This window comes from Podarcis filfolensis (genome assembly GCF_964270895.1).
Source record: "Podarcis filfolensis genome assembly, chromosome: 17".
Taxonomy (NCBI): domain Eukaryota; kingdom Metazoa; phylum Chordata; class Lepidosauria; order Squamata; family Lacertidae; genus Podarcis; species Podarcis filfolensis.
Genome location: NC_139621.1, coordinates 16,339,584 through 16,352,750, shown reverse-complemented (window position 1 = coordinate 16,352,750; position 13,167 = coordinate 16,339,584). Strand labels below are relative to the sequence as shown.

The 13,167-nt window shown below is 43.2% G+C and overlaps 1 protein-coding gene across 4 annotated transcripts in view; it reads left to right on the top strand.

The window, feature by feature from the left end:
• Positions 1-13,167, top strand: part of CCDC171 (coiled-coil domain containing 171) — a 203,550-nt gene that overhangs the window by 82,639 nt on the left and 107,744 nt on the right. For all 4 annotated transcript variants that reach the window (XM_083592876.1, XM_083592874.1, XM_083592875.1 and 1 more), the window contains 4 exons: positions 3,538-4,045; positions 6,109-6,225; positions 11,477-11,703; positions 12,352-12,534. In XM_083592876.1, coding sequence (XP_083449002.1) covers positions 3,538-4,045; positions 6,109-6,225; positions 11,477-11,703; positions 12,352-12,534 — 1,035 coding nt within the window. The remainder of the gene's footprint in view (positions 1-3,537; positions 4,046-6,108; positions 6,226-11,476; positions 11,704-12,351; positions 12,535-13,167) is intronic.

Sequence of the window (13,167 nt, the reverse complement as noted above, 5' to 3'; positions counted from 1 at the left end):
TTTGTGTTTTCTTCCTCCCCCCCTCCCCCACCGCACTTCCCAAATTCAGGTTACTTTTTTGCTACTTCTAGAAGCAATGCCTAACTGCCAAACCATGGAAGTTGTGACGATTTGCTACGAGGTAGGCAAAAAAACCAAATGGCCGGTGCCAATTTGCCGAGTGGAAAAATTCCTACTAGGCCCCTTAATGGCGACCAACCGAAGTCCATAGCAAGGTCAAAGGAGAAACCTAAAGGGAGGGTGGGTGGGAAATTCCCCAGCTGATTGGCGGCAAAGAGGAAGCTCCTCTGCCGCGCTTGCCTTAAATGCGGCAAGCCACGCCCCCTGAGCCAGGCGATAGGCTGGCCAGGGGATGACGCGGCAGAGGATTCCCCCTGTATGCGCGGAACTGGGAACCAGCCTCCGTGCGGGTGTTGGGGGCTGGAAGCCCGCAACACCACCTCCTACCTAGGGTTGGAAGTGGCTTTGCAAAAATGAAGCATGCCTATTACAAGTCAAGAAAGGCTTAACCACCTTAAGATCTCCATGGAGAGCTTTCTCTGCAATTCTCTTTTGACAATTCGGTTGATAGGGTTGCCAAAATAGAAGCAAGGAAACAGTCATTCAAGAGAGCTACCTGTTTTTAGTGTTCAATGGTTAATTTACTATTGTAATGCTTCCTTTCTGTGAGTTTGAATTATGCGAATTTTCACTTCCACTCGCATTTTCGTAATTGCGAATAATGTTTAAAAATGCAGGGTATTGGAATGCAGCTCCCATCAGCCTCAACTAGCATTGTGGCCAAGGGTCAGGAATGATGGGAGTTGTAGTTCAGCAATGGGCATCCCATAGGCTAGGCTTGCCGATGATGCATAATTTCCTGAGACGGTAAAATATTCATTTTCCATTCTGCTAACGTAGCTTAGATAAAGTAGATAAATGTATTAATAGCCCAGGATGCCGATTCAATAGAAAGGCAAACTGTTAGCCTGTCTAGTGAATTGGCATTCAGGGCCATGAATGAATTTAACTTATGCAAATACTGCATACAAAGCTTTTTATTATGTTGAAAATTTGCAATAGGCATCTACATCCATGCTCACTTTCATGGACTGAACGAGTTAGAGATGCTGTGCTCTCTCTCTCGCTCTGTGTGTATGCGTATCCCAAAGTATTACTGTGACTTCAATCTCACAATGCTTATTATTCAGTCATTAATTTACGTACTTGTCCGAATTAAGTTTTTGAGCATTCGTTGGAATATCAGGTATTATGTATGTGAAGAATAAAGCAATAAGTGATTGATCAAATAATACAAAGAGCGTTCTCTTGAAAATACAATTCTGCCTGAGACATAATTAATCTGTGAATATATAAGTAGGGGGTTGATTGCAAAGTAATTAAAAGATCACCTTTACTTTCCCCTTTCCAGCTGCTGCCTATCTATTTCTGTCTCTCCAGGTTTTCCCTAGTTTACTATTCTCTTTTGCTAAACTAACTTAACCCAGCCATGTGTCCTGTTCTTTTCTTTAAAAAACAAACACCAAAACCCTAGCATAATTGTTCTTTAAGCCATTGACTTTGCTCTTGCTAAGTCTTGATAAGATGGTTATGGATTACTGCACTATTGGCCTGCGTTACCATATTTTTCTGTGTATTGGACGAAGTTTTTTGACTCAAAAATCATGTCAAAAAACTGAGGTCGTCCAATACACGGATAGTAGCATTGGGGGGGGGGGGAGAAGTGGTGCACTGCCAGCCAGCCAGTTAGCAGGAGCGTGGCTCCCCCCAATGCCACAGCGAGTGTGGAGCGATCTGGGGGATGTTTCCTGCCCGCAGCTACGTGGGGGGAGAGGCTCAACAACTTTGGGCCATCTCCCCTCATTTTCTTAAAATTGAGTTAATTTGGAAGCTGAAGTCGACACTTGCCCTGGCTCTTAGCACCAGACAAAGAAGTCAAACTCCTAGTCTGGCTGCTGTCAAAGACTTTAATGCATAATGCAGATCAGTACCTGGGCAAGGGGCAGGTTACAAGGTAAGGCAGATACATAAATGGCATACATTTGGCCAGCAGCAGAGCATCTGCCCACGCTGCCCAGTGCGGGTGTGCTCCCGAGGGGGGTGTGGCGCAGAGGGTGCCCTCCCAGGCACGGGATAGCTGCTTGGGTGCCCAGGGCAGCGTGAGCGCCCTGCAGCCAGGGGTGGAGTGAGCTGCCCATGGCGGACATTTGATGCGCTGCCTGCCCGTGACTCCCAAGCCTCCACTAATCTGTCAAAACTGGGAAGTGGGGAAGTGAGGAATGCTGCCGGCAAAGTGGCGCAGTGGCACGCCGAATGTTACCCCCCTCAGTGAGGGCACCCAGGGGGTGGGCACCTGGGGTGGTCCACCCCCACCGCCCCCCTTCCTATGCCCCTAAGCACAAGTTGAGATGTTGATCCAACAGGTGACACGGTGGTTGCATCTTCTTTTTGAAGAGCAGGGCTAGCACAGCATTAGTATAGGAAGTAGCCGAGTTTAGGGCCGGGCGCTATATCATTCAAAACCAGCTTGAAGTCTGTATCACGATATCGATTTCATAGTTTTTTTGTGACTTGGCAATATATCGCGAATCACGATGTGTGTTAGGGCTGGGCGATATTTATCATCCAAAACCGGTTTCAAGTCCATATCGTGATATTGGTTTCATGATTTTTTTTGACCCGGCAGTATGTTGTGAATCATTGCTGGCGTGACATTTATTTATTTATTTAAAACAATCCTACTGAAGATTTTTAGCACTAAAATCCAAAGGCAGTTATAAAAAAGATAATAAAAAGCAATATATCAAAAAAAGAATACCAAAGAGGAGGAAAATACAAATGGAATACTCATGATCGTTACAGAACACAAGGATATAGAAAAGAGAAAGAGGAAACAGAAAAAATAACTAAGATAATGGAAAACAGTAGAAAAATAGATAAAAAGAACTCCTGCCTCCTTATCTGACAATTATCTGTAGCAACAGTTATTCAAAATATTTAACATATTCATTCCAGAATAGTTTTTTCCTGTTTGTAGGATGTAACTTTCCCCAAATTTCTTTCCCAAGCTCAGCCTTTAACTTTTAGTCACTCAGACAGTGCAATATGGCTGTTGTAAAGTCCTTGTAGTAATCCAAATTGATATTTATCCAGTTTCTATATAAAATTTATTGTAAAGCCCTTTTAAACAGTTGCTGGTGTCATGTTTTAAGGACAGCGCTGCTTCTCTTCTTCCACTGATGAGCATCTTGACTTTTATAGGTTTGGAATATGAGATTAGGGCTTGGTGTTTTGTTTTATTTTGTTTTGAAAATGCAGCTTCACTTTCATTGGCTCTTTAGCGAGCTCATAATTTTGAACATGCCTTTGCAGAGGTTGGATTTAATGGGCTGGTTACAGAGCGATGCAGCAGCCTTGGGGCTTTGATGTTCTGGACTTTGCCGTGCGCCCCATTGCTTCTGCCATTTCTCCCGATTTATAAAGAGGCTGCCGGTTGATTCTGTTCCTTGAAACCCATATCTCCTCCCATATTTGCAGAAATATCAAGAAATGGCAGAGAAAGCCAAAGAGAAGTTTGCCGCCGCCGAAAAGAGGCAGGAGCAGTTGCTCTTTGAGAACTCGCACTTTAAGACCATGTTGACTCAAAACCAAAAAGAGCACATGTCTCTTCTGGCGGCGTGCGCGCTGCTTTCTGGAGCCTTGTATGCGCTCTACAGCCGCTCGTGCGCCTTATCGACCCAAAGGGACTTCCTCCAAGATCAAGTCAACACCTGTGATGTTTTCAAGCAAGAGATCCGGACTCTGGCCAACGTTTTGTCCGAGGCCGAGGAAAGGAAGCCAAGCGACGGCCAGGCGAAGAAGCAAAAACATGGCGGCAGCATGATCCACCTCTTCCGCAAGGGTGTCATTGCTGTGCTGGCAGCCAAGAGGCTTCAGCTGCTGGGCCAGTCTTGCAGCTCCCTTTTCTCCTGGGTGGACAGCTTCAGAGAAGGCATAGGAATCTTAGTCTGTGCAGGAGACTCCAAGGATGTGCAGAACCTGTCAAGTAAGATAATCAGCCGGTGATTTATATGTTTGGTGTCAAACTGCACTTTCAGTACTTAAATAACAATTATATTATGCCAAGGCAATGGGGGGCATAGGCTTTATAATTTGAGGGGGGAAATTAAGTTTAAGCTGTTAGACCAAATTTAGCGTGTTAATTAAAAGAGCCCCAAACCCCCAGAGACGGTGTTAAATACACAGGAAACACACACACACCCATCTGAACTGATGGTAAACTGAATCTGAATTGACTGTGATCCATTGCGGACCTGATTGTGTTTAGGAAATGCAGAGTACACTTTCCATGTGGATTCAGGTCAGGCATAGGCAAACTTGGCCCTCCAGGTGTTTTGGGACTACAACTCCCATCATCCCTAGCTAACAGGACCAGTGGCCAGGGATGATGGGAATTGTAGTCTCAAAACATCTGGAGGGCTGAGGTTGCCTATGCCTGATTCAGGTCTCCATTCCATGTTTTTTGGTTCCGTAGTATGGTGTGGCATGATACCTGCACCAGGGCCAGCCATGGTTAACACAAACGAGATCCCTTCAAATCCAGGGTTTGTAAATCCGGTTCATAATCTTGTTGTGTGAGCTCTGCTGGCTAGTTTTAGCCATGGCCATTGCTTCTCCATGGTTAAAACAATCCGTGAAGGACTTAAAGCACGAGATGGGAGCGTGCAAGCCTATGGCACATGTCTTAACCATGGTTAGGAGATCGGGCTTTTGTGTTGTCCCACGGAGCACTGTACCAATGAAATCACGGAAGTTGTTTCATGGTAACCACAGGGAAGGCTTTTTCAGTTGTAATCTATGGTTTGGCATATCTGAATTGAACTACCATGAGATTAATAATTGGAACGTTTGCAGATTTTTAAGAGTTAGTGTAGCATGAGCATAGCATAAGAGCACAGGAAGTTGCTTATCCCAAGTAAGGCCTCTGGTCCATCTTGCTCAGCCCTGTCTATCTGACATCAGCAATGTCTAGGCAGCATAATGATACACAATAGACAATCTTTTATAGAATTCCTTCAAACCATAACAAGTCAAAAATTGAAATCTTTAATCTCAAAGTCTCTGAAAATCTTTAAATGAAGCAAGGTACCAGACTTTGTACGATGAAAGACAAGCTGTGAAGCTTTGTGTATTCAGCAAATATGATTCCCAACACTGAACAGTGATTCCGGATATTGACTACTGTTTCGTAGGATTCTTCGTCAGCGTGGTGGGAGGATATAGAATTGCTTCATAAACCCATCTTATTTCGATGGAATGTATGTAAATGAAAATATCAAATGCTGTGGAACAGTGCTCATGTAATAATGTAGTCATTGTGTTTTCCCAGCCCACCATCATGTGCTCTACTTCTAAGCTATAGCCCTTCCCCTGGTTGCCAGTGTGGTGTAGTGGTTAAGAGCGGTGGACTCGTAATCTGGTGAACCGGGTTCGCGTCTCCGCTCCTCCACATGCAGCTGCTGGGTGACCTTCGGCTAGTCACACTTCTTTGAAGTCTCTCAGCCTCACTCACCTCACAGAGTGTTTGTTGGGGGGGGGGAGGGAAAGGAGAATGTTAGCCGCTTTGAGACTCCTTCGGGTAGTGATAAAGCGGGATATCAAATCCAAACTCTTCTTCTTCTTGCTAAAGAGTGTGAGCTACGGACTAGAAAGTCTCTGGGTTAAATGTCTCCTGAGCTGTGAGCTCCCTAGATGGTCTTGAACCACTGTTCTTTCAACTTCAGTTCCACATCTGCAATATTGGGGTAGTCGTGGCGACTAGACAGTGGAACGTTTTTGACCCTGTATATCTTATTTTTATTGAACAGCTTCTGGGTGGAGGCATTATTTGGAGAGTAGGATCATGGTGCTGGGAGGAGTTGGGTTTAACCCTTTTGCCCACGTATAAGCAGCTAAAACATGTTACAAACATCTTTGAGTAAATGTGTGGTTTTTGCAAGCAGCCTCCAAATCCGAGTGATTGTTTTAGCAATCTTCCTCACCCCAAATGTGTTTTAATCTAATACTACGGGATACCATTGGATTGTTTTCACTTTTTTTGTAATGCAGAGCAACAGAAGGAACACGTCCGTTCTCTTCAAGCTCTCAATTGGCTTACCAGTCCTAGTCTCCTTGCTGCTGTCCTCAGTTCAATGGTCGAGCTACAAGAAGTGGTTAACAAGACAGGTAACGTCTTCCGTTTTTTTCTGCTGATCATATCCCAGGTATCTTAGATCTTCAAACAGTATGTTTGGGGCAAATGGTACAATTTTCCTGCTAATTATAAGAGGTAAACTGTAGCATCTAGTCTGGTGGGGTGATCCTGTAGAGCCAGTTCCGTCATTGTACGTTTCTGAGCACAATTCAAAGTGTTGGTGCTGACCTTTAAAGCCCTAAACGGCCTTAAACGGCCTTAAACGTCTCCACCTCCATCGTCCAGCCCAGACACGGAGGTCCAGCTCCGAGGGCCTTCTGGTGGTTCCCTCACTGCGAGGAGTGAGGTTACAGGGAACCAGGCAGAGGGCCTTCTTGGTGATGGCGCCCGCCCTGTGGAATGCCCTCCCATCAGATGTCAAGGAAATAAAACAACTATCTGACTTTTAGAAGACATCTGAAGGCAGCCCTGTTTAGGGAAGTTTTTAATGTTTGATGTTTTATTGCAGGGGTCGGCAACCTAAGGCTCATGGGCCACAAGAAGCCCATGGGGGTCATTTAACCGGCCCATGGACCCCTGCTGCCCGCTCGTGCTAAACTGGCACGGAGCAGAGCGGGGACTGCCTTCTGCGACACTGGCCGGCTTCCCATTAGCTGCAGGAAGATCCCAGAAATAGTACCTCAGGTTAAGAACTTTGCTTCAGGATGAGAACAGAAATTGCACAGTGGCGGGAGGCCCCATTAGCTAAAATGGTACCTCAGGTTAAGAACGGACCTCCAGAACGAATTAAGGTATAAGGTGGCTGAACATGGCCTTAGCTATATGCTGTCAAGGATTTCAGATCCTGACACTCAGGAACAAGGCAGAAATTGTTAATTGGTTGCCTCAGCATCTCAACCATCCTTGGTATGTGGATACTTCTGCACTCTGGTGTTGACCATGAGATTGAAAACACCTACGCCATTGCTTATGGTTCTCATCCAGGGGTTGCGTTTCCACGAAGCTGGTGTGGCACATCTCCCGAGCCACATGCCACAAACCATGGGAAAATACTAAACATCTTCAGGTAACAATTGCAGCATGCACCCTGATTCAAGGAACAACACAATTGTTCCACGAACTCAAGGGAGCTTTGGGGTTTAGCTTTCTTAAACAGCAACCAACTGTGCTTGACCACATCTTTTGACTTCCAATCAGTTTAATATGGCTTGGTAGTCCAACAAGAAAGAAAAATCCTGTTGGGTCTATCCAGTTCCACGGCTGCACCCAAAGTATCTCTTTGGACCCAAGGCTTAGAATTCATTTTTACATGAGTGTTGACATTTAGCCAGTTATAACAGTGGCGCTTAGAGGAAACGAGCGTGTAAGATTTATTTGAACGTATTGTGATCACTTGGAGATTAAGCTGAGTTTTTGAACTTTTGGACACACAAACATTAGTAAAGACTCAAGTCCTTCCTTCTTGTTCTGTTTTGCTAAAAAGCAAAGGAAAAAACAAAACAACCAGACATCCTTCCCGTTGTCACTGGAGTAATCTTTGTCACTTTTCATTGGTTTTTGCTTCATTTGTTTAATAAAGACTTGCTTGCTCTTTGCACTGTAACTGTGTTTGTGCAGGACAATTCTCACACGCTCATCACTGCATAAATTATTTAGTGCTTTTACTGTAATTCCTTGATAGTCTGTGGCCAGGTACTCAGAGTGTATATATTCTTTTCCCTCCGGTTATAGATACAGCAGAATACAGTACCGTGTGGAATTGAATTGTATTCTCGTTTCACCTTTCAGAGCCGTGAATGATTCTATCCCCGCACATTTCTTTGTTTTAGTCAGAACCATTATTCATTAAAAATTAACCAGAGGTGATGCTTTGCTTTTAGAAACTGTGTGCTTTCCCATCCTGGAAATATTTTTATTTTCTTTTAAAATCTCTCTGGCAATCCTGGGGGGTGGGGGAAAGAAGACTGGTATAGCATTAGCCCGAATGTTATGTGTATATATAAAGTTCAGACTTCTAATTTTAAATAACAGAGATAGAATACAATGCATTATGTAGGGACGTGAGTGGTGCTGTGGTCTAAACCTCTTGGGCTTGCTGATCGGAAGGTCAGCAGTTCGAATCCCTGCGACAGGGTGAGCTCCTGTTGCTCTGTCCCAGCTCCTGCCAACCTAGCAGTTTGAAAGCATGCCAGTGCAAGTAGATAAATAGTTACTGCTGTGGCAGGAAGGCAAATGGCATTTCCGCACGCTCTGGTTTCCGTCACGGTGTCCCGTTGCACCAGAAGCGGTTTAGTCCTGCTGGCCACATGACCTGGAAAGCTGTCTGTGGACAAACGCCAGCTCCCTCAGCCTAAAAGCGAGATGAGCGCTGCACCCCATAGTCAAATTCAACTGGAGTTAATCATCCAGGCATCCTTTACCTTACAATGCAGTCTATCAAATGTTTTTATACCAATGGCACTTGATAATTCAAACTACAACTCTGGCCAAGAGAAATTAAATGGAAACAAAAGTAAAACCATAGTCTGGTTTCACCAGCCTCTACATACCCCAAACCTCTGATTCCACATCACGGCTAAGAGCCCCCCACAACTATTTTTACATGCCCAAAGGGGTTTAATATGCACTGCTCAAAGAACAGCCCGTCTATCCTGCCCCATGAAGCATATTTCTGAAACCAAGGGGACTTTCAGTGTAATATGACATGTGAGCTCTCATTATCAAAATGATTTTTTTTCCTAAATAAAAAAATCCCAGTGGGGATTATATGCTGGAGGGGGGCGTACCTGAAGTAGTTATTTGGAACCGTGCCCAGGCACAATGTTGATACAGAGAAACCAATGATGGTCTTACTGTTTCACATAAAGTACTTTGATTCCAGTTGTATCCTACTTCATATTAGTTCAAGTGATCCTTTGGCTGCAGATGAAAATAATATTTTTGGAATAGTACTCCTATTCTATTTTGCCTGAAATCCTTTGTTTTTGTTCTCACAAGCAAAGGGGAGAAAAAAAATGTGCCTCGATAGGCTTTTTGCTTTAAACTTCAGAACAAATATTTTAATTCTCTGCAGCAACAGGAGATCTGGTATTCTCCTGAATGTAAATAAGCTCTGCCATGGTTGTCATCTTACCCTGATAGTATCGTAAGACAAGTAATGACAGATTAAGACCTGACTTGCAGAGGGAAAACTAAATTACAAGACTTTTATTAAGGCATAAATAAACCTATTAACCGTTATCTGGAATACCAATTAGTAGTAGGAGCACTGACAATTTTATTTATCAACATTAAACACAATTATTAATTACAGACCTGACGAATCTAGCAGTAAGCAGAACATGTTGGGTGTGCTGGAGCCTTAGGCCCATTATATGAGAAGGATGATTACCAAAATCCATTGGGGAAATAAGTAATTGTGGTTGTAAAATTTTAATTGCCTTGGAATAAGGTAAATTATATTCTCTTGTCTTGGAATATAAATAGTGTGGCATTAAGGTACCAAGCCTCAGTAGTTTTAAGCAGCAAATGATTTAGACATCTAAGCTGTCAAGAAAGAAAGGAAAACAGTTATAAATTTGCTTCAGCGACTTACCTTCTACTTTTGAATCTGTAACACATTCACTGATATTTATAAGCGGTTATTAGTCTGCTTATCCAACAGGTCTGGGGTGTCATATATTGCAACCTGTGGATTAATGCAAGGAAGACGAAGAAAAAGATGCACTAATAGAAGAGAGCAAAAGACCAATTCTCATTAGCAAAGCCATTATTTCTCCTGTGGCAAAGTCTGTCCGTGCATATGGACGTACATTTTCACCAGAAGTTAAGATAATTGTTTGTTGTGTGCAAAGGTGGAATTGGAGAGATTCTCTTTCATCCACCAGAATTGCCCTGTTGCAGATTGGCCAACATAATTTTTACCTAAAGAGTTACAGTGAACCATGTCCCAACACGGAATCAAACAAGTACCTATGTAGACAATAGACTACTCCTCTTCTTGGAGTATTTTGGGGTTGGTTGGTCTACGCAGCATTTTATGTAGAAGTTTTTAGGGGAGACCCTTTGCAAGAAACAGTGGGATTCTGTTGAACAATCATGCACTAAGGAGCATGAGCTGCAAAGCCTCCAACATTTCTCCAGTGAAAATAGGGACATCCTATTCAATAATAATAATATATGCTGTCCGTCTGACTGGGTTTCCCCAGCCACTCTAGGCAGTTTCCAACATATATAAAAACATAATAAAACATTAAACATTTTTTTAAAAAATCCCTATACAGTGGTACCTCGGGTTAAGTACTTAATTTGTTCCGGAGGCCTGTTCTTAATCTGAAATTGTTCTTAACCTGAAGCACCACTTCAGCTAATGGGGCCTCCTGCTGCTGCCTCGCTGCCGGAGCACGATTTCTGTTCTTATTCTGAAGCAGAGTTCTTAACCTGAAGCACTATTTCTGGGTTAGCGGAGTCTGTAACCTTAAGCATATGTAACCTGAGGTACCACTGTATAGTATAGTGGTACCTCGGTTTTCGAGGTACCTCGGTTTTCGAGGTACCACAGTATACTGGTACCTCGGTTTTCAAGCATCTCAGAAGCTAAACTACTCGGAACCCGATCGCCGAAAATCCAGAAGTAATTGCTTCCATTTTCAAACACGCCCCAGAAGTCAAACAGCTTCCACTTTGTGGTTTTCTATTTTTCCCATTGACTTTGCCGACCACCCTTTGCGCCTCAGTTGTCAAACGTTTTGGAAGTCGGAACTGTCTTCCGGAACGGATTACGTTCGACAACCGAGGTACCACTGTACTGGGCTGCCTTCAGGTGTCTTCTAAAGGTTGCATAGTTACTTGTCTCCTTGGCTTGGAGGGGTCGCATATCTCTATACCCTCCAACATTTTTATGATGAAAATAGGGGACTCCTAAGGAAAAGCGGGACGTTCTGGGATCAAATCAGAAACCGGGATGGTTTCTGTAAATCTGGGACTGTTCCTGGAAAATAGGGACATTTGGAGGGTCTGGAATTACTCAGAATCACGAGCAGGTTTCCTCAGAAGTAAGCACTTCTGTGTTCCATAGGGTTCGGTCTCTAAGATTAAAGTTACATAAAACTGGAACCTTTGGTTATTTCCATATTGGGGGTATGGAATTCTGTATGTTAAAATGCCCGATGCATTGTGTTTCACTGTTTCCTATACGAAGTATTTCCATAATTTATATGTACTCAGTGGGAGGTAGGCCCAAATCCGCTTGTTTAATGGACTTTCCTTCTTTCCCTCCTCAAGATCTGAATTCGTGGCTTTCCGGACATTTGCTTATCAGTGCGGCGAGGAATTCTTTTTCGAAACTCATGGACAAACTTTTCATCATGATGGAGTTTGCCGTAGCAGACGGCCGCCAGAGCATTACGTACATCGAGAAAGACACCTTGGTTCAGAGATTGGCTCGCGGGCTCCATAAAATAAACGCTCAGGCTCTTAAAGCAGGCATCAATGATAGAGCCCCTGCTACGGTTTGTATGAAAGCAATTAGCATACAACAGCTACTGTGCTTGGGGAATTGGCTTTCAGGTGGCTGTGGGTTTTTATTCTCTGCCCCGCAACACTTAGTTTGTGTAGCATCAGAGTGTTCTGCCTTAAAAGTAAAATTGGAAAATTACAAGAAAGGGAGTGTATTTTTCAAACCGTATCTAGCTTTGATATTCTCTCTCTCTCTCTTTCTCTCTTGTTTTTAAAAACAAAACAAAACTTCGTTTCCAGCTATTAGCACTCAAGGCAAGGCACAATCTTCTTTTTAAAAGCAAATCTTTTAAGAGCAGTTCATGATTTTAATTGTAAAAGTGCTTTAAGTATCACTTATTGCATACTTGGGTTGTGTGTTACTACAAAAGTACATGTTCTATATATACAAAAATACGATAAATGTTTCCTCAGCACAGACCTCTGCCTTGTTTTGAGTTTTGGAATATATCCTCTGTTTGTACATATTGCTTCAGGAGCATGCAATAGTAGCTTTCCGAATGTTTCACTTTTCTGGGTGAATTCAGAAAACATGCTTCATTTTAATTTCCCCATGCTTTAAATGCTATTGATTTATTGCCTAATCAGTGCAGCTAACAATATTGTTTCCTCTCTTCCCCACCCTTCCTTTTTACTAACAGAAAAGCATAGCATTCTTGCAGAGGCAAATATTTGAATTTACACAAAGGCTACATACAGCAGAAGTGGAACGGCGGTCACTCCGCTTAGAGCTCACAGAATTCAAACGGAATTTGAATGAGATGAGAAACGAGGCTGACAAAGCCCAGAGCCTGCAAGAGCAATTAAATGCATTTAAGCAATCTGTAAGTATATTTGATTTAGATGGGGGGGGGATAACCCTCATCTAAAGGAGAGGTTTCCTTTTGCTCCGTTTTCACTCAGCCTTCCTTAGAAAACCAAATAATAAAATCCATCTATTCTTGCATTCTCTCTCTCTCCCCCCTTCCTTCCACTCTGCCCATGCTCACACAAAAACCATGTCTTGTAAATGTCTCCCTGCTGTGATTCAGGTATATTAAAAGCGGAGAAACAAGTGGTTCTTTCCATATGATTAGTTCCTTATGTTGCAAGATAAAATAGGTTGAGTAAATAATGATGTTTGATCTGTCAACAAAGCCAATTCCCTCCTCCCCGCCTCCAGTTCCTTAAATATTATGCTTCTGCCGCTGGAGAAGTGAAGTCTGAACGCTAAAATTGCATGTTAGCATCACTCAAGCAAAGTGATCTGTGTATTCATTGTGCTTTCCTTATCAGCCACGTCGCTACCAACTGTTGAAACGCTCAACGGAATAAGCGCTGTTTCACATTTTATAAGATACCTATGTGTCAAGACACTTCAGGGTTAGAGTCAGCACGTACTGATCTACGTTAGAGTAACCCTGATGTACGACAGTCACAATGCTTGAGGGTTTTTTTTGGGGGGGTAGGGAGTGCGG